This window comes from Homarus americanus, unplaced genomic scaffold (assembly GCF_018991925.1).
Source record: "Homarus americanus isolate GMGI-L3 unplaced genomic scaffold, GMGI_Hamer_2.0 scaffold44845, whole genome shotgun sequence".
In the NCBI taxonomy this organism is placed as follows: domain Eukaryota; kingdom Metazoa; phylum Arthropoda; class Malacostraca; order Decapoda; family Nephropidae; genus Homarus; species Homarus americanus.
This window is the reverse complement of record NW_024728229.1, coordinates 61,103-83,249: the sequence shown is the minus strand read 5'-3', so window position 1 is coordinate 83,249 and position 22,147 is coordinate 61,103. Positions and strand designations below refer to the sequence as shown.

At 44.6% G+C, this 22,147-nt stretch overlaps 1 protein-coding gene across 1 annotated transcript in view; it reads left to right on the top strand.

Moving 5' to 3' along the window:
• LOC121866031 (serine-rich adhesin for platelets-like) overlaps positions 1–9,359 on the top strand; it is a gene marked incomplete at its 5' end in the record, with an annotated part of 41,234 nt that extends 31,875 nt beyond the window's left edge. The window contains 5 exon segments of the mRNA XM_042365615.1: positions 1,551–1,691; positions 5,485–5,626; positions 6,400–6,641; positions 6,839–6,922; positions 7,114–9,359. Of these exon segments, the coding sequence (XP_042221549.1) occupies positions 1,551–1,691; positions 5,485–5,626; positions 6,400–6,641; positions 6,839–6,922; positions 7,114–9,111 (2,607 nt within the window).
• Between the last annotated feature and the right edge of the window lie 12,788 nt (positions 9,360–22,147).

Sequence of the window (22,147 nt, the reverse complement as noted above, 5' to 3'; positions counted from 1 at the left end):
AAAGAAGGAAGGAAGGAGGGAGAATTAGTAGGAAGAAAGGAAGGAATTAAGGAAAAGATGAAGGAAGGGATGAGATCAACCATTTCAGAGATACATCCTCACTTCTCCTGTCTCTTTATCTCTCATTATCTCCTTTCTCTCGTCTCTCCTCATTATATCTTTCTATCTCTCCCATTATCACTGTCTGTCTCTCGTCTTTTTCTCTCCCCATTATCTCTCTATCTCATTATAACTTTCTCTCTCTTCATTGTCTCTCATTATCTCCCTCGCTATCGCTCCTCATTATCTCTCTCTCATTGTCTCTCATTATCTCCCTCGCTATATCTCCTCATTATCTATCTCTCTCATTGTCTCTCATTATCTCTCATTATCTCCCTCGCTATCTCTCCTCATTATCTCTCTCATTGTCTCTCATTATCTCTCCCCCACTGTCTCTCACTCACAGCTATAAGAGTCGAAGGAAGACCGAGGGTCGTCCATCACTGAACCCGGGCCATTAATTTCACCTCCAAGGGCCATTTGATATAAACTTTTCAGGGCCCTTCATCCATGGACCTAAGTGGCCATGGGGGAGTTATGTGGCCCTAGGGGTGGTAGTTTGTGGCCAGGGAGGGGTGTGTGGCCAGGGAGGGGTGTGTTGTAATGGGGAGATGTGTGGCCATGGGGAGATGTGTGGCCATGGGGAGATGTGTGGCCATGGGGAGGTGTGTGGCCATGGGGAGATGTGTGGCCATGGGGAGATGTGTGGCCATGGGGAGGTGTGTGTGGCTTTGGGGGGAAAGTGTGTGGCCAAGAGGGGAGGTTTGTAGCCCTGGGAGGAAGTGTGTGGCCCTGGGAGGAGGTGTGTGGCCCTGGGAGGAGGTGTGTGGCCCTGGGAGGAGGTTTGTGGCCATGGAAGGAGGTGTGGGGCCCTGGAAGGAGGTGTAGGGTCCTGGAAGGAGGTGTGTGGACCTTGGAGGAGGTGTGTGGCCCTGGTAGGAGGTATGTGGCCTTTTTTAGGGGCCCATTTAGATTTTAGACTCATTAAGAACTTACATATTTTTATTTTCAATCTTGGATTATTATTATTATTATTATTATTATTATTATTATTATTATTATTATTATTATTATTATTATTATTGGTGTCTTTACTGTTCCGTAGTGTTCCTTAGTGTTCCGTAGTGTTCCTTAGTGTTCCTTAATGTTCCGTAGTGTTCCTTAGTGTTCCTTAGCCATCTTGTGTGTGTTGGGTCGACCACTAATGGTAACCAATGGTATAACTTTGTCCACTATCTTTCCTTAATGGCGCTAACATTTTACTATGTCCAGTATATGCCATTAACATTATGTAGGTCAGGTGCGGCTGTCTGTGGGTTAGTGGTGCTTACTCATTATCTCACTATCTCATTATCTCACTATCTTTCATTTAATCAAGCACTCACTCTTACTTAATCACGCACTTGCTATCTCTCATTCAGTCACTATCACTCACCCACCCACCCACCTACCCACGCCTATCTCTCAATATCTCTCAATATCTCTCAATATCTCTCAATGTCTCTCACGCACAGAAGGATCACCTGAACTGCGACCCGACCTTTGAACTGGAGGAGATGATAATAGAATCCCGGCCCCTACACAAGAAGAAAAAGAGACTCTCCAAACAAAAGAGCATCAGGGATACTCACACCTCTATATCAGGCACTACGGTGAGTTATTGAGTGTTTGTGTTGAGTTACTGAGTGTTTGTGTGAGGTACTGAGTGTTTGTGTGAGGTCCTGAGTGTTTGTGTTGAGTTATTGAGTGTTTGTGAGGTCCTGAGTGTTTGTGTGAGGTATTGAGTGTTTGTGTTGAGTTACTGAGTGTTTGTGTGAGGTACTGAGTGTTTGTGTGAGGTCCTGAGTGTTTGTGTTGAGTTATTGAGTGTTTGTATGAGGTCCTGAGTGTTTGTGTGAGGTCCTTAGTGTTTGTGTTGAGTTATTGAGTGTTAGTGTTGAGTTATTATGTTTGTGTTGAGTTACTGAGTGTTTGTGTTGAGTTACTGAGTGTTTGTGTGAGGTCTGAGTGTTTGTGTTGAGTTATTGAGTGTTTGTGTGAGGTCCTGAGTGTTTGTGTTGAGTTATTGAGTGTTTGTGTGAGGTCCTGAGTGTTTGTGTTGAGTTATTGAGTGTTTGTGTGAGGTCCTGAGTGTTTGTGTTGAGTTATTGAGTGTTTGTGTGGAGTCCTGAGTGTTTGTGTGAGGTCCTGAGTGTTTGTGTTGAGTTATTGAGTGTTTGTATGAGGTCCTGAGTGTTTGTGTGAGGTCCTTAGTGTTTGTGTTGAGTTATTGAGTGTTAGTGTTGAGTTACTGAGTGTTAGTGTGGGTTAGCCAGTGGGAGGTGGCGAGTTGTCCGGTCTTCTCGGACTATTCCTCGACACTGGGTCATGGCAGCTCGTTAACTCAGGGTGTGGTTGTTGTGTTGGCGACAGCTTCTACACCTAAAACAAATTCACGCCGAGGCGGCCCCGGGGTCGGCCATCTTCGTACACAAGGGGCAACCATTATGTGTGTGTGTGTGTGTGTGTGTGTGTGTGTGTTCCTATAACAAAACACCTCCGTCGCTCACCACACTCAGGCACACACACACACACACACACACACACACACACACACACACACACACACACACACACACACACTTGGAGAGTTATGGGGCCCGTTGGGACTTTGATTAATAATAAATTTGGATCCATGATATTAGACAATTAAATAGACACATACACAAGAGACAGACAGACAGACAGACAGACAGACAGACAGACAGACAAATAACTAGACAGACAGACAGAAAATAATGGCAAAACAATGACAGTGTTTTGAAGGGTAATTAACCAATGCTAACCACCATAATTATAACTTTCTGGCCCCGTAGACCCTAATTACTGAGTTGATGACTACTGATGGTAATGGTAATTGAAATGGTAATAGAGTGGGGTGTGTTTTTGAATGTGCCTCTCACTTCCCTTTCACCCCTCTCATTCTCTCCCTGTCACTACCTCTTTCTCTCACCCTCCTCTCACCCTCTCTCACCCTCTCCTCACCCCTTCCCTCTCACCCCTCCCTCTCACCTCAAGTTGAATTATCTGTACATCAAGACGTGGTTAAGTGTTGATGTGCTGAGGTGCGTCTCTCCTTCCTCTTTCCTCACTTCCTCATTCTCTCCTTCCTTTCCTCCTTCTCTTCCTTCCTTCCTCCTTCTCTCCCTCCCCCTCTTACTTCCTTATTCCCTCCTTCCTTTCTGCGTTCTCCCCACCTTATCCTCCTTCCCTCCTTCTCCTCTTTCCTTTTTCTCCCTCTCCCCCTTCCTTCCTTACCGCCCCTCCTCCTTCATGACTCCCTCCCTTCACCTGGACACCTTCTGCCCTCCATCCCTCCCTTCCTTTCCCCTAACCTCCCCCTCTGTTCCTCCTCCACTACCCCTCCACAAGACCCCTCCACAAGACTCCTCTCCCCTCCAAAAGAACCCTCCTCTCTACCCCTCCACAAGAACCCTCCCTCCGCTACCCCTCCAAGAACCCTCCCTCCACTACCCTCCACAAGTGCCCTTCACTCCTGAACAACACTCTTGAGTCCTTCCTTACAATAGTGACGCGGCTCAACAACTAGTCAATGCTGGTGGAGGGAGGTGGTGATGGAGGGAGTGTGGTGGTGGAGGGAGTGTGGTGATGGAGAGGAGTGTGGTGATGGAGGGAGGTGGTGATGGAGGGAGTGTGGGTGATGGAGGGAGGGTGTGGTGATGGAGGGAGTGTGGTGATGGAGAGAGGTGTGGTGATGGTGGGAGTGTGGTGATGGAGGGAGTGTGGTGGTGGAGGGTGTGTGGTGATGGAGGGAGTGTGATGGAGGGAGGTGTGGTGATGGAAGAAGAAGAAGAAGAAGAGAGACAGATGGACACAACACAGTGACAGACACAGAGAGATATCATCTTTACATAACTCATTAAAGGTCTTGTGGCGGCCGTGTGTGTGTGTGTGTGTGTGTGTGTGTGTGTGTGTGTGTGAAAGAGAGGAAGGGAGAGATGGAAGAAAGGAGGGAGAGAAAAGGGAAAAGGAGAGGGAGGAATGGATGGAAGGAGGGAGAGAAGGAGGTAGAGAGGGAGGAAGAAAGGGATGGAAGGAGGGAGGGAAAGGAAGGGGAGGGAGGAAGGATTGTCACTTAGGCCACAGAGTTAAGATGGAGAGCATCTTCTCACTCACACACAGGAACGCAATTTACAAAGTTTTTCTTTATTTAAAATAGTGGTGGAGGGGTAGTGGTGCAGGGGTAGTGGTGGACGGGTAGTGGTGGGAGGGGTAGTGGTGGAGGGTGTGGTGCAGGGGTAGTGGTGGAGGGTAGTGGAGGGGTAGTGGTGGAGGTGGAGGGTAGTGGTGGGAGGGTAGTGGTGAACGGGTAGTGGTGGAGGGGTAGTGGTGGAGGGGTAGTGGTGGAGGGTAGTGGTGGAGGGTAGTGGTGGAGGGTAGTGGTGCAGGGGTAGTGGTAGAGGGTAGTGGTGGAGGGGTAGTGGTGGAGGGGTAATGGTGGAGGGGTAGTGGTGGAGGGTAGTGGTGGAGGGTAGGTGGAGGGGTGGAGTGGTGGAGGGGTAGTGGTGGAGGGTAGTGGTGGGAGGGGTAGTGGTGCAGGGTAGTGGTGGAGGGGTAGTGGTGGAGGGGTAGTGGTGGGAGGGGTAGTGGTGGGAGGGGTGGTGGAGGGTAGTGGTGGAGGGGTAGTGGTGGGGTAGTGGTGGTGGGGTGGGGGAGTGTGGTGGTGGAGGGGTAGGGGTGGTAGAGGGTAGTGGTGGAGGGTAGTGGTGGAGGGTAGTGGTAGAGGGGGTAGTGGTGGAGGGGTAGTGGTGGAGGGGTAATGGTGGAGGGTGGTGGGAGGGGTAGTGGTGGAGGGTAGTGGTGTAGGGTAGTGGTGGAGGGGTAGTGGTAGAGGGGTAGTGGTAGAGGTAGTGGTGGAGGTGGTAGGGGTGCAGGGGGTAGGGTGCAGGGGTAGGGGTGCAGGGGTAGGGGTGCAGGGGTAGGGGTACAGGTGGTAGGCAGGAGGGGGTAGGGGTGCAGGGGTAGGGTGCAGGGTAGGGGCAGGGTAGTGGTGCAGGGGTAGGGTGCAGGGGTAGTAATAAAGGAGTACTTGTGAAAGAGTAGTGTTGTATGTATTTATGTATGATCTCTGACTCTCTTATCACCCAGCCGTTCCTCACTATCTCCTAACCATCTCTCACTATCTCCTAACCATCTCTCACTATCTCCTAACCATCTCTCACTATCTCCTAACCATCTCTCACTATCTCCTAACCATCTCACTATCTCCCAACCATCTCTCACTATCTACTAACCATCTCTCACTATCTCCTAACCATCTCTCACTATCTCCTAACCATCTCTCACTATCTCCTAACCATCTCTCACTATCTCCTAACCATCTCTCACTATCTCCTAACCATCTCTCACTATCTCCTAACCATCTCTCACTATCTCCCCCTGCAGGAAGCGGAAGCCGTGGTCTACAAGGAGATGCTGGTGTTTAACAGGGAACTGGAACAGGCGAGGAGAGAGAGGGAGAGACGAGAGCAGGAGTGGCAGGCGGAGCTGGAGGAGTCTATGAAGATGTCAGACCCTACAGGACACGGTGAGGGGTGAGGGAGGGGGTGAGGGAGGGGTGAGGGAGGGGTGGGGGAGGGGAGGGTGGGGAGTGTGAGGAAGAGGATGGGAGCAAAAGTGGTTGGGTGGATGAGGGAATTTTTGGGGTGAGTGATGGGGAGAGGAGAACTGGGGAGAGAGTAGATGGGTGAGTGAGGGAGAGAGGAAGAGGGCAGGAATTCATAATGAGAGAGAGAAAGAGTGAGAGAGACAGAGGTACTTAACATATAATTACCCTTAATGACACCTAATGACCCCTGATGACCCTTCTTAATTGACCTGAAATTCCAAAAGCCACTTGTCCTCTTGAGTGATCTAAGATGACGTCATTTTAGATCTAATTCCATGATGATCTTGACCTTTCAATTTGACCTTAAATAACATGGGATATCCTGAAGATTAGACACCCTAGATTAGTTCACCTGAAGATTAACCCCCCTGTTAGTTCACCTGAAAAATAACTATAACCTACTGCTACCTGAGGGGTTAGGTTAGGTTAGATTTGGGTAGATTAGGGTAGTAGGGTAGGTCACATTCCGGTAGGGTTGAGTAAGATAAAGTTAAGTTAGGTTAGGTTCGGTTAGGTTAGGCAATTAGGGTAAGTTAGGTTAGGTTATGTATATGGTTATGTAAGGCAAGGTTAGGTTTGGTTAGGGTGTCTAATCTTCAGGTGGTCTGGAAACACACACACACACACACACACACACACCCACACACACACACACCCATCCAAACATCTAATCGTCCTACCCACTCACACAGGTTGCAACTTCGCCGGCTCCAACACCAGCACCCCCATCAAGCGCCGCACCAAGTCGTGTAAGGGCGGGGTAGAGAAGCGACACAGGGACGACCGCCACAAGCAGGAGGGACGAGCAGCCTCTACACCCTCCACGTCCTCGTCTGTATCCTCCCTCCTCGTCTCCCCAACGGACAGGACGACGCTACCCAAGATTGCTGTGTCGCCCTCAAACGTGAAGGCGAGGATTGCTGGCTCCCCTAAGGTATGTGAGAGAGAGAGAGAGAGAGAGAGAGAGAGAGAGAGAGGGGGGGGGGAATGTGTGTGTGTGTGTGAGAGAGAGAGAGAGAAAGCACTGACAGTCCCCGGGTGGCCCCACAAACACTAGGACAGTTACCCCTCAAAAGTCGTCCCTCAGATGGCAGTTTTCTATGATGATGATTGTCTTGTTTTCCTCACCAGGTCAAGGTACGAGGCACGACAGTCACCATTGAGTCTCCTCGCTCCTCCTCCAGTCTCACCAAGAGCAGCACACAGCAGCTCAAGGTACCTAAGTCACCAGGATATAAACTTAAGTCACCAGGATATATATTTGAGTCACCGGGATATATATTTGAGTCACCAAGTCTATATTATTATTATTATTATTATTATTATTATTATTATTACTATTACTACTACTACTATTACTACTACTACTACTACTACTACTACTACTACTACTCACCCCCTTACAGGAGCGTCTGAAGGAGCTAAAAGCAGACCAACACCGCCACGGAGACTCGGGGTCAGATACTGAGTGTTCTGACGTCACCCAAAGCGATGACCTCACACTCACCGGTCGTAGGTCACTCTCCAAGTCCCCCGGCAGGTCTACAGAGAGGTCAGCTAGCAAGTCTCCAGAGAGGTCAGAGAGGAGGTCAGCCAGCAAGTCTCTAGAGAGGTCGCCTAGTAAATCTCCTGAGAGGTCAGAGAAGAGGTTAAGTAATAAATCTCCCGAGAGGTTACAGAGATCAAGTAGAAAGTCTTCCGAGAAGTCACAGAGGTCAAGTAGAAAATCTTCTGAGAGGTCACAGAGGTCAAGTAGTAAGTCTCCCGGGAGGTCAGAGAGGAAATCATCATGTGGGTCGTTCAGCAGGTCTCAGGGTAGGTGGTCCAGGACCTCCAGTGGCTGGTCATTGAAGAAGGAGGTACAGAATACCTCCCTCATGTCTCAGGACGAGGGAAGTGCTGAGGCCGAGGTCTTTTTCTCTTCCTCCTCCTCCTCCCTACAGTACCAACCCCCTCCACCTCCTCCCTCTAGCTCCTCTTACTCCTCCATCAGTCAGGACAGGAGAGGAGAGCCAACAGTTGTCAGGCCGGTGTCACTCCCCGCGGCGGTCCATCACGATTTCCAGCAGTTCTCCAACAAGAGGGTCTCGGCGCCTCCCTCCACCACCAGCAGGAGCACCATTCAGGAGTCCGTCAGGTCCACACAACACCAAAATATCTCAAAATCCAAAGAAAAAATTACAGAAAAACGTAGATCCTTGATAGACCAAAGACTCTCAAAATCCAAGGAAGACTCGGCACAGAGTCTTCCAAAGCCTCACGAATCACAAGTCGGTGGAGACGACCTGCAGAAGGCTGTGTTGACGAATGGGTGTCTCGCCTCGATTCGGAGTTCAAGGAAGTCCTCGGAAGTCCTGGACCCCAAGTTGGAGGGTCGAGTCTCTGAGCGTAAGACCACAGCGGCGGAGCAGAGGAGGAGACACTCAATGGAGCCTCGTAAAAGGTCGACTGAACGAAGCAAAAGATTATCAGAAGGTCACAGAAGCTCCTCAGTGTCGAGTAAGACGGACATACACGGCCAGAACAACTCCTTCGACCTTCCAGAGAAACCTTTTAAACCTGTAGACGTCTGCAAAAAATCCTCGGTAACAAAGAAGAGAAATTCGAGTGTGTCCAGAAACTCGTTTGAGATGGAGAAGACGACCGAAGCTGGTAGTGAATCGCCAGACATTAGGAAAAAGTCGTCGTTAGTAAGCAGCAAGAGACTCTCACAGGACTCAAGAAGCTCAGTCGAGGTGGAGAAGACGACCGAAGCTGGTAGGGAATCGCCAGACATTAGGAAAAAGTCGTCGTTAGTAAGCAGCAAGAGACTCTCACAAGACTCAAGAAACTCAGTCGAGGTGGAGAAGACGACCGAAGCTGGTAGGGAATCGCCAGACATTAGGAAAAAGTCGTCGTTAGTAAGCAGCAAGAGACTCTCACAAGACTCAAGAAACTCAGTCGAGGTCGCAGAGAAGGAGACAGCAGGCACCAACACTCACTCTCCCGGCGCTGGGAAGATGGCGTCCCTCAGCAGAAAGAGAGACTCGGGGCCCTACAAGACTACGTTCAGTATTCAAGTGAACACATCGGAAACTAGTAATAAGTACTCACCTCCCGTAGGTACTGAGGCGTCTGGTAGCTGTCAACACTCATCAGAAATCGAAAGGAACTCACTCAAAGACCCTAAGACCCCACAAGAAACTCCAGTCAAACCTTCACCTGAAAATCTCAAGTCATCACCAGGCGACGGTAAACAGGGCTGCTCAGTAACCAACACGATATCCTGCGAGAGTATTGACGACACCTCTGACATTCACCAGAACTTATCCGAAATACACAAGAGCGAAACCCGGAAGAGTTCAACCGGATCTCATGAGTCTGGGAACAATGCGAGTGACGAAGGGATTGAGATGACGTGCTGAGGGGGGCCACGCACACACACGTCTGTTGGTGAGAGAGGAACACCTTCGTCACCCACCCAGTGTAACTCACCTCTTGATGTTTTGGTCTACACACTAGTTACAAGTAAACACATTTGACTGTCTTTATAGTGAGAAAAAAAAAATATTCAGCTAAAATTTGTAGAAGTTTGTATTGCTGTTATTACTTTTGATATACTGTAGTGTCCTTAGGTGTTACCTGATATTACACACACACACACACACACACACAGACTCAAACACACAGACTCAAACACACACTCACACACACACACTCAAACACACACACACACCTTTATATATATATATATATATATATATATATATATATATATATATATATATATATATATATATATATATATATATATATATATATATAAAGATATAAAACATTGGAACAATAACCAAAGAATTAACCAAATGAGAAGAATAAGTGATAAACATAGAGTAAAGGAACACGGAATGATGTTGTCATACACACTACAATGAAACAATAAAACAGTAAAAGTAAACAAAGGATAAAAGAGGTTTATTGAAGAAGAAGAAGAAGAAGAAGAAGAAGAAGAAGAAGAAGAAGAAATGTAAAACAAAAATCAATTACATTATCTCTTCTTTTTTTCTCACCTAAAGAATATATCAAAACTCGTGGTATAATTTGTTAACAGTAAACACTACACTTAGAGACAAACATTTAAACACTAAGAAGAACAAAAATAATATAATACCTTCCCTTAAGATAAAAATAATTACTGTACAGGTGTGATCAATATTCCCTGGACACCTTGATGTAAATACCAGGTATCATTTGCTTAAGGACTATGTAGGTAAATGGGGGGTGGGAGGGAAGGGGTCTAATTATTCCTAGTAGTGTTTTATTTGTTCTTTATTTAAATGTCAACAATACGTAAATTATCCAGGGAATTATGATCGATTCTGTATTTGATATGTTTCCTCATTACGAATTAAAAAAATATATATATATGGAAAATGTATATAATAGTTTAATGAGAGGTGTGTGTGTGTGTGTGTGTGTGTGTGTGTGTGTGTGTGTGTGTGTGTGTGTGTGTGTCATAGATATACTATACCTTGTGTCTGTACCGTCTAACACTCACAACAACAGCACAGCAAGGAGAGAGAGAGAGAGAGAGAGAGGAGTTACTGTTGCTGTTGTTATCATAAAAAGTCAGTCTTTCTTCACCTTACCTCTTGTGTTTGTTGTTGACGGTAATGGTTGAACGTTTCAAGCCTCAACGTTTAAGCTAAGAACGTTTAATAGGCTAAGAACTCTTAATTATCAAGGAACGTTTAATAATCTAAGAACGTTTTGGCCTCATAACCTAAGAACATTTCAGCCTCAACGTTTAAGCTAAGAACGTTTCGGCCCCACGTTTAATTCCCAGTTTAAATTCAGCCTCCTGACGCACTGGACCCGGGGACTGTTTTGATCCGGACGTGTAACCCAGAAGCGTCCTGCCTCTGGCGTGTCTTAATCAAACATCAAAAAGCTCCATGTTGTTTCATCTCTCACGTCGTCAAGGTTAAAAGCAGCCAGGGGAGACGCACACACACATACTACTACTTTGCTGTCACTCAGGATCTAGTATGACGATCATCACAATTATATGAGTTATTAAGGATGCCATCTTCATTGGTGAGCTCTGAGGTGACTCAAGAGGCCGATACGGGACCGGCAGGGTCGTCCACAGATGTTGTTCGTGTAGAGGGCTACATCTAGTGCGGGAGGGGCGGCGGTACCGTCCCTCTCAGGTTGTGTGCAGCACACTTGCTGAGGAGGAGTAAGCAAGAAACCGTCGGGGGCAAGAAACATCTGAGGGACGTAAAATTTGGCGGTATGCGGAAAGGTTTTGGTTACAGTAGGTGAGAGTTATGACCACGCTCCACCACCACGCTCATACCATTATGCTCTGCCACTATGTGATATATTATACTCGTGTACCTTGTGTCTGTGGTATAATTTCTTTTCACCATTTTTCTCTCATATTCTCCAGTTGGTGTCAAAAGTTATGTACAGGAACTACGGTGAGTCGGTGTTTACTCTGACTCGATCTGTAGACGTGATGGAGCTGTTTGTTTACTTAGTCTTACCGCCATCTAGGAGTGTGTGGCCCAACTATTGCACACTCAGCGCCATCTATGAGTGTGGAGAAAAATTTTGCTCAGGTAGTCAATAATTAGGGTGTGGCGGCAAAGTGAATACAGCATTTGTGTAATGGAGGCTTAGTATTCAGTGTACTGTATCCACACTGCCCCTAATAAGTCGCCAGGCCTATGAGACTCATTTTCAATGTTTAGTCAGTAAGAGTAACATTATAATGGGTTCCTGAGGTAACTTTTGGCCGCGGGAGAGCCATGTGTAGTACAGTAGTGTAGGCGAGTGAGTGTCAGTCAGTGTCTCACTCAGGGGCTTATACCTCACCAAATATATGTATTAAATCTCAAAATAATTTTATATAAATATATGATAAATAAATATTAAATCCTTTAGATATATGTGTTTGATATATTATCCTATAGTAAATATTGTGTTGTGTGTAAGTTGAGGTTGTGAAGAAATGTCTGGATATTTTTACTTGTTGTCTTGTGTACTTAACTCTCACCCCCCGAGTGTACCCCAAGAGTCCTTCATCAGGCATCAACAGATTCTCCTGCACCAAGCCGCTGTTTACTTTCTTCATCTACTACAAGAGGATCAGGACAGTCCTCTTCACGGTCGTCTTCAACAACCTTGGCATGAGTTAGGAAGACTTTGGTGAGCTTAACCAGAACGAGTAAGTCGTCTAATTGGCTGTGTGGTCACTATAAGTTCACACCAAACGAGTCGAGTCAAGAAAACGGGAGATCCATGTTTGTGTCAGTTGTGGTGGAAGGAAGCCTGGTCATGCAGCTGGAGGATATGGTAACTCTTGTTTGGGGGCGTCCTGCTCTCTGTGGTCCCAGTGGTCAGAGAAAGATCGTCAAGTGATCTCTGGACTGTGACAAAAGGTTGCTGATTAATTGAATTCTACAGGTAAGATTATATGTTTGAAATAATAGCCTAGGATATTATTAGTAAATAAAAGCCAAATAATTCACGTGTTTACTCATCCTTTACTAACCATACATTTACATACACAAAATAAAACAAAATTAGTGGTAGATCCTGAACTAATAACGCTGCCGAGTCCACAAGAGAACAGTAATATAGCGAGACAATGTGTCCAAACCTCTTGACCTGTGACAGGATAATGACAAGCATCACTCACATCAACGTCTCCATTTCACAAGTCATATCGTGTCCTGCGAGACAAGTACCAGTTTATTAGTATCTGACCCCATGGTCTTGTGACTAGGCTTGTTGCCCCCTTGGGTGTAATAAATTAATGAAATAATAAATGATAATGACAAACATGACACTTCTTGACTTGGTGTGTGAACTGAATGAGTCAATTTGATTCTAGTCAAATGAGACCTAATGACTCGACTCTATTCGACTCGTTTGGTGTGAACGCAGCCACGTGTGTTTACATTACCAAAACCTAACCTAATCTAACCCAAAACCTAACCTAATCTAACCCTAAACCTAACCTTACCTTACCCCTAACGTTAACCTTACCTTAACGCTAACGTAGCCCCCAGGTGATGTAAGGGGGTTTCATCAGTAGGAGAAATAACCTGGGGGACAAACCTTCAGTTGATATAGAATGTGTCTCCCTGTGATAAAGCTGTACAGAGACAATGTAAACTCAGCGCGCTCTCTTGTTCCCCTGTTAGGAGGGAGGGAGGGAGGGGGGGAGGGGGGAGGGAAGGAGGGAGGGAGGGACACACTTTAACCCCCCCCCCCCCACTGAGACACTCACCTGGCAGCGCCGACATTGATGGCAAACACCCTCCTCACTCCTCACCATCTCTAATGATTATTGTGGCGCTGTTGGGACTCTTATGGTGCTGTGGCTGACAATAGTGGTGCAGGAAAGTTCAGTGTCCACCTGTGTAAAGTTTAGTGCCAATATCTCGTGTTCATGATTAGTTACGAGTGATTGTTTTAAAAGTTCTATCTGACTGACCACGGCTGGAGCTATCTAGATATGACATTCTAGTCCGGACACTGATGGATCTTATGGATGCAGTGCTTTAAGGTCAAAATGGTTCCCTTCTACCTTTGTTGACATTTCTGGCCAGGTGTGTCCTTACCCCGCGCACCACTAACTGCTCGATCATTGTGAACTGCTTCGTTACCTTCCTACTCATAGACCAGACCGTAGTGTGTGTTTGGGGAGTGGATACAGGTTTAGTATATCAGAAAATTGTCAGGACAAACTTTTTCTGAGTGAGAGTTGTGAACTGATGGAACAATCTGCCAGAGAGTGTTGTGATGACACCGAGTGTGAGCTGTTTCAAGACCAGACTTGACCAACACTGGAGCAGGTTCAGGTACATTCAGGAGCCAGTACATGCCCAGTACTTGCCAACAGTGTGTAACAGAGACGTGATCGACCGCCCAAGCAGCAACGCGCCGATCAGTGGTGAAGAGGATAAAAGTAAAAGTAAGTAACCTTTGCTTGGGCCTGTCCCTAAAAAGTACTATTTTCTCACAGTCTAAGACGTGGTGTTGGAGTGTGTGGCCACTTCTCTGGCTGCACACTTTACATTTAGTTTTGTTCACATCTTCCTGAGAGACATACTGCCTGAGGAGCATACAGTGGCCTCCAGGTGTGATATTACGCCCTACCGTGCCAACCTTGCTCATGTGGCACCGTGGTACTACTCGTGTGGCTAGTATAGGGAACTCGGCGATAGAGCTGTTTCCTCGTGTTTGTTTTGCCAGTATTTGTTCACATTTATATATATGTATTGATATTCAAAAGCATAATCTTCAACGAAAGTAATAAAAATTTTGGTTTCTGTAATACGATATATGATGTTACCTTAAAAAACAGAGAAACCTTTGATGCAAGACAACGAAAGGAAAGGAGGCGGAGGGCTGGGAGAAGTAAGGGAGGGGTGAAGGCAGGGGAAGGATACCGTATTTTCCAGTGATTGTTATTATTTGTTGTAAAAGTGTTATTATGATTTGATTTCATATTCGTCTTATAACTCGTGTTAGTTATCTAATATCTTGTAGATTTAATTACATTTATCCGTTTTATATATTAAGCATTCTGGGTTGTATAGTTAATATTTGAATATATTAAATTATTTAGATGGTCTGTGATGTTATTTTCAGTCTGTAGGTTATGTATGTGTTCAAGAGCTCTCACTTTGGCGGTCGTTGGAATAGAGGACTGTGTGTGGTCAGTCGTTCAGGCGGGCAGAGTACGTAGGTGTTACCGCCGTATGAGGTGTCAGGGAGGGGGTCACGTGCACCAGGTTGTAGCCAGCTAACAGGTGCTGTATGTTAGTTTCTCATGTGATTGGCTGCAAGGACTGGGGCGCAACGCAATTTCACCCCAGTCAGCTCCGTACGTAGTCTTATGCCCGTGGCCAGCCTATAGAGCACACTGGAGCCTGGGGCAGCGCGGATTAAATGATGAGAAAATTCCGAATCGACTCCCGCCTCCTTGGCACTGAGTACACACATTGTTACCCTCAGACACTCGATCGCCTCGTCAAGCTTGAACATAAGTGTGTGAAATATTATTGTGACTATTGCCACTGGGGCGCTATCTTAATACACATGTCAGTATTACGTCACTCTCCAATATATACAGACATAATATATTAATGGTTGTCCCTGGTGTATGAGGATGGCCGGCCCAGGGGCCACCTAGACGTGAATTTGTTTAAGGTGTAGAAGCTGTCGCCAACACAACAACCACACCCTAAGTTAACGAGCTGCATGACCCAGTGTCAATGAATAATCCGAGAAGACCGGACAACTCGCCAACTGCACTGGCTAACCATTACCCGGAACACGATCCGCATTTCGATCAACATCCAGGTTCCCAATTACTGCTGGGTAGACAGAGGCAAATGGCGTAAAGAAACTTACCCATAGTTTTACCCTGCCCGGGGATCGAACCTGAGTCCACTCGGTTATATAATTGTGCTCATCAGGACTCGAACCTGGGACCGTCTTTGTGTCAGACATACACACATACATCCATACACACATACATTCATACACACATAAATCCATACACACATACATTCATACACACATACATTCATACACACATACATTCATAAATATTGTGTAATAACTTTAAAAATATGGACAAATTAAACCCATATTACAGTCAATTTTAATAGTACAGTAGAGATGTACACTCCTCCACTGTACACCTGTGTAGTACATGTAACACAGCACACCTTAATGACCACAACATGCGGTAACATAAAGAGTACATTGTATTATTTATTCAGTTCATTATATTTCAGTGTTTATTGTTAACTTCTTGGGTATAATGATTTAAGCTTTTGTGTATGATGACTGAAGCTTTTGTGTATAATAACTTAACCCTTTGAGTATGATGAATTAAGCTTTTGTGTGTGATGAATTACGCTTTTGAATATGATGACTAACCCCCTTTGAGTATGATGACTTAAGCCTTGTGTATGATGACTTAACCTTTTGAGTATGATGACCTATGACTTTAAGAAAGATTGTATTGTACTCAAGGGGTTAAGTCAACGTACTCAAGAGGCTAAATCATCATACTGAAAAGATCGCCATCATACTCAACTGGTTAAGTCATCGTACTCAAGGGGTTAAGTCATCGTACTCAAGGGGTTAAGCCATCGTACTCAAGGGGTTAAGCCATCGTACTCAAGGGGTTGCTATTGTACTTAAGGGAATATTTTCGTAGTCAAGTGAATGTTCTCGTACTCAAGGGGTTAAGCCATCGTACTCAAGAGAATACTATCGTACTCAATGGATCAAACTCAACCGTACTATCATCACTTTAATATAATTACCATCACATTATCGATTTTTTTTGGGTCAATTATCTTTCGTATTTTACTGTTAAGAAAATTGTATAAAATAAAATAGTTGTATTACTAACATTATTGATTATTTTATTGGGGATTAATGTGTCATAGCTTGATACATATTGTTATTATACAGTAGCCTTAATAATCTGTCATGTAGGTAACTATGTACAGGTGAGCCTAGGTGACACCAGGTGAGCCTAGGTGACACCAGGTGAGCCTAGGTGACACCAGGTGAGCCTAGGTGACACCAGGTGAGCCTAGGTGATACCAGGTGAGCCTAGGTGATACCAGGTGAGCCTAGGTGATACCAGGTGAGCCTAGGTGATACCAGGTGCCCAGGTAGGTAGGTAGGTGCCTGAGGTGTACAGGGAGCCTAGGTGATACCAGGTGAGCCTAGGTGATACCAGGTGAGCCTAGGTGATACCAGGTGAGCCTAGGTGATACCAGGTGAGCCTAGGTGCCACAGGTGAACATCGGTGATACAACTGTGAGGTCCCCGGAACAGCAGGTGCAGCTAGATGACACAGTTGACCCTGAGGCGGTGCAGCTGTCGACGCAGGTGGTGCAGCTGGTGGACAATAGAGGCGGTGTGGGCCAAGCTGCCTGCACCTCCATCCTCGCCTCCTCCTCCACCCCTTCCTCCTCCTCCTCTTCTTCCTCCCCCCCTTCCTCCTCCTCCTCCTCCTTCACCAGCCGTACTGAGCTCTTCTAGGCAGGACCTGACCCCAGCACACACCCCTGAGATGTCGCTTACCCTGTGGGAGGTCAAAGTAGGTCATGGTATATTATGGAGAATAATAGTGGGTCATGGTAGGTCATGGTAGGTCATAGTAGGTCATAGCGGGTAATTCTAGGTCATAATAAGTCAAAGTAGGTCGTGAAAGGTGTGATAAGGTAGCACTGTGATCATAATGTAACACTCACAATAAAACAAAGTAACACTAGAAGTAACACTAATCGTAGTGTGAGAAAGTAACACTAATGGTAGTATAAAAAGTACAAGTAGCACTAATATTAAAATAAGAAAGTAACACTAATAATAAAGTGACACTAATGGTAATATAACAAAGTATCTTTAATAACAACATAAGAAAGTAACATTAACAAGTAACACAGTAACACTCACGAGGGGCTCAGTGGTCGCCTCTGGTCCTTCGCCTTTAACTGACAGTGAGAACAACAATTATTATTAATGGGTTGTAATAATAATGTTAATAACAACGAATAATAAAAACAAATTAAATAACAAAAATAACAAACAACAACAACAACAAACAACAACAACAACAACAAACAAAAACAACAACAAACAAAAACAACAACAAACAATAATAACAACAACAACAACAAACAAACAAACAAACACAGACACTCCTCAGTCGTCAACAGCATCACCCAAATTATGAATATTTATCTCGTCATTATTCAACTTATTACTTAAAATTTAGGGAGAATATTTTTAATTTTTATTTTTTTTTAGGTAATTTAATGTATTTTTTTAATGTAGTTTTAAGGAATTATTTTGTGGTATTGTTATGGTATTATATTAAGGAATTTTTTGTTGTTATTTTTACGTAATTTGGTGATTTTTTTTTAGGTATATGAGGGAATTTTTTTTAAGGATTTTAAGGTATTTTAAAGATTTTTTTGTTGTATTTTGAGATGTTTTAAGGAATTTTGTGGTGTTTTTAGGTATATTAGGGTATTTTTATGGTATTATTTTCAGGTATTTTCAAGTATTTTTTGGCATCATAAGGAATTTTTCTGTTATTTTTTAGGTATTTTAGGTAATTTTTGGGTATTTTAAAGTTTTATGGCAGTGTAAGGCTTATTTATGGCATTTTTAAGGATTTTATGGTAATTATAATTTTATGGTATTTTCATGGTATTACTTAAAGGTATTTATAAACTTTCGGTACACAGCAATCTCTCTCTCTCTCTCTCTCTCACACACACACAGTACAATTCTTAATGAGCTTTTGAACTTGTTAATTAGTTCAAATGAGTTTATAGTTTGATGGTCTTCTTTCTTTCTTTCTTTCTTTCTTTCTTTCTTTCTTTCTTTCTTCTATCTCTCTCTCTCTCTCTCTCTCAGGTACTACAGCTTTGTCAGGCATTGTCAGATTAGGAATTAGTGAAGGAACAAGTTATCGTACTCAAGGGCTAAGTTATCGTACTCAAGGGTTAGATTATCGTACTCAAGGGAGGGGCGACAAGAGCGTCTTTCCGGCGTTGGGTCTTGTCTGCCTCGGTATACAGTCGGGCTAACTCGAAAGTATTGACACCTTCTCGTGTGGTGCTCCTCCAAGCGTTACGGTATGGAGTAATCGTCTCCCAGGTGAGGGGGTCGATTTGGCACTTTTTCAGGTTTGTCTTAAGACTATCCTTATACCTTTTCAGTTGCCCGCCAGCGTTACGTTTACTATTCGTTAGGTGACTGTAAAGTAGCTGCTTTGGCAGTCTACTGTCGTCCTGCGGGTAACATGGCCAGTCCAGCGTAGTTGTTCATGGATAATGGCAGCCTCGTATACACACACAGCACTACACGAAAGCCTCTTAATTACAGGTAAACCACACAACATTACAACCCCTGCATAAGCACCCTCACCTGCCCCTCCATCACAACCTCGACGTAATTATAAGCTAAAAAAATACCTTGGCTTACAGGTAATAGTGACCAATTATGTCATTATTATTCATTTGATCATTAATGTTGGTGATGACAAGGTTAGCTTAGGTCTGATCTCTTATCACATGAGAGGGTTAAGTCTTGGAAGGGGAGGAACTTTATTTTTTATTAATTTTGATAAATAGAGATAGTGTGAGAACTTTCTAGGGAGAGACCTAAGAGACATACAGACCGAGAGATAGGTGGTCATACGAGACTTTAGTTAAGAGACTTTAGAGACATACCTTGGAGCGTGCTCGGGGCGTCAACATGGTTCCGTCGACAGCGAAGGGCGCGTCACATACGGCTGGCAGGTATGCGTCTGAGGGTAGTGGTGGGAAAGGTTATCGTACAGTAATGTGAGAGAGAGAGAGAGAGAGAGAGAGAGAGAGAGAGAGGTGACTATACCCTTTCCACGCTAACCTGGCCTGTAAGCCACGCCCCTCATCTATAGCTACAAATAGCTGATTGGTTCCCATGAGGGTGTTACCTACCCCTGGACTGAGCGTATGTAAGCGTGTATTTATATTTTGTATGACATAATATTCAAAAATTTCTAACATCCTCTCTGAAGTGCATTATGCCTTGAAATCATTTGCATTTTAATAACCCAGATATTTAACACTATTCTAAGTAATAACAGGTCTGCTTACTAATTGTCAACACATTTAGTTTGGATTTTCTAAGAACCAATTAGCTATTAGTATAAAAGAGGTGGCGTAGCTTACAGGCCAGGTTAGCATGGAAATACTATAATGTACCAAATTCCTTAATGAAAAAAATAAAGTGATTTTATTACTCAAGTGAGATTAGTTTTATAGTTTAAGCCTAGTTATATGGATGAGAGTAATTACCTGGGTGAGATTAGTTTCCTGAGTGAGATTAGTTGCTTAGGTGAGATTAGTGGGATGAGTTACTTATGTGAGATTAGTGGGATTAGTTACTAAGGTGAGTTTGGTGAGACTAGTTACCTGGGTGAGATTAGTGAGATTAGTTACTTGGGTGAGATTAGTGAGATTAGTTACCTGGGTGAGATTAGTGAGATTAGTTACCTGGGTGAGATTAGTGAGATTAGTTACCTGGGTGCAGACAGTGGTATTGCAGTTGTTGTTGTTGTAGTTGTTTAGTTTCCTCCCGCCACACGTCTAACCCCTCATCACTCCTGAGAGGGGGGGGGTGATTAAACCTATCATCATCATCATCACTATCATCACAATCATCATCACTATCATCAACATCATCACAATCATCATCACTATCATCATCATCACTATCATCATCATCATCATCACTATCATCATCATCACTATCATCATCACCATCATCATCACCATCATATAATAACTAGGTCACTACAGGTCAAGGTCAATTGTTGAGGAAGTTGTGGTTAGGGAGGGAGAGAAGGAGTGAGGGAGGGAGGGAAGGAGTGAGGGAGGGAGGGAAGGAGTGAGGGAGGGAGGGAAGGAGTGAGGGAGGGAGGGAAGGAGTGAAGGGAGGGAAGGAGTGAGGGAGGGAGGGAGGGAAGGAGTGAGGGAGGGAGGGAAGGAGTGAGGGAGGGAGGAAAGGAGTGAGGGAGGGAGGGAAGGACAAGAACAGTCAATCACGTACAAGCACAGACAGACAGAGAGACAGACAGACAGACAGACATTCACCACGTACCTAAATCTCTGGGAGGCAGATATCTCTCTCGCTGCTGCCAACATCTCTCTCTGTCTCCGTCTCTCTTCTCTCGCCCGTCTGTGGACCTCAGCTACCGTCACCAACCTGGAGAGATAGAGAGATAGTTACTAGAGATAGAGAGATAGATACTAGAGATAGAGAGATAGATACTAGAGATAGAGAGATAGATACTAGAGATAGAGAGATAGTTACTAGAGATAGAGAGATAGTCATTAGAGATAGAGAGATAGTTACTAGAGATAGAGAGATAGATACTAGAGATAGAGAGATAGATACTAGAGATAGAGAGATAGATACTAGAGATAGAGAGATAGATACTAGAGATAGAGAGATAGTTACTAGAGATAGAGAGATAGATACTAGAGATAGAGAGATAGATACTAGAGATAGAGAGATAGTTACTAGAGATAGAGAGATAGATACTAGAGATAGAGAGATAGTTACTAGAGATAGAGAGATAGTTACTAGAGATAGAGAGATAGATACTAGAGATAGAAATTATTATTATCGCCTGTGTGTGTGTGTGTGTGTGTGTGTGTGTATGTGTGTGTGTGTGTGTGTGAACCATAACAAGGCGTCTACACACCAAACTACCGTACCTACTGTAATGCCTTAACGACCATTCACTCATTTCAAGGGAACAATAACATCTCTACCCTTCTGACCACGCCTCTATGACTCAGATGCACCAATAGGAGGGAAGCTTCTGGTTACGTCACAGATTACAAGTGTTATGATTGGTTTAAGAGTTAAATATAGAGAACCATACTGAAAAATACCCTTCAGTGTCATTAGTGTGTGGGCGGTGAGTGGGCGGCAGTGTGTGGGCGGGTGTGTGGGCGGCAGTGTGTGGGCGGCTTGGTGGTGTACTCCTATCAGTTGTAATAGACGTAAGTGTAATTTGTTGTGTTTTGAATTAATTAGTTAGTTAAATGGATAGATATCTCCATCATCATCTCTCACACGTACTTGGGTATTTGAATATATCTATGACTTCTCCTAGTGCCCGGAGATACCCTGCTTCTCCTGGGTATTCTCCTGTGTCTCCTGCTTCCTGCTGTTGACCCTCCTACTGCGCCGCCTCCTCGCTCCTGCTGGCGCTGTTCCTCTACACTGGGCAGCTGAAGCGACACCACAGGTAACGATATGGAGCTCACCTGTGGAGACGAGTGTGTGTTGGTCTCTCTCTGTCTCCTATCTCTCTGTTCCTCTATCTCTGTCTCTTATCTCTCTGTTGCTCTATCTCTCTGTTGCTCTATCTCTCTGTTGCTCTATCTCTCTGTTTCTCTATCTCTCTGTTCCTCTATCTCTTCTCTTATAGTAGTGTTTATTTTTATTTCTGTCTCGTTGTTTCTGTCTATCTATCTGTCTGTCTGTGTCAATTCCACTGTCTATTTATTCTCTCTGTCTCTTTGTCTCTCTGTGTCTTTCTGTTTCTCTCTATGTTTGTCTGTCTGTCTATTCCGCTGTCTCTTTCTGTCTATTTATTCTCTCTCTGTCTCTTTGTCTCTCAGTGTCTCTCTGTCTCTCGCTGTCTCTTCGTCTCTATCTCTCTGTTCCTATCTTTGTTTCTCCTGTCTCTCAGACGCCCTAACTTCACCTGTGGTCTCTGACTCACCTGTGACTTAATTTACCCGTGGCTCACCTGTGATTCACCTGTGATTCACCTGTGACTCACCAGTGACTCACCTGTGATTCACCTGTAATTCACCTGTGACTCACCTGCCTATGACA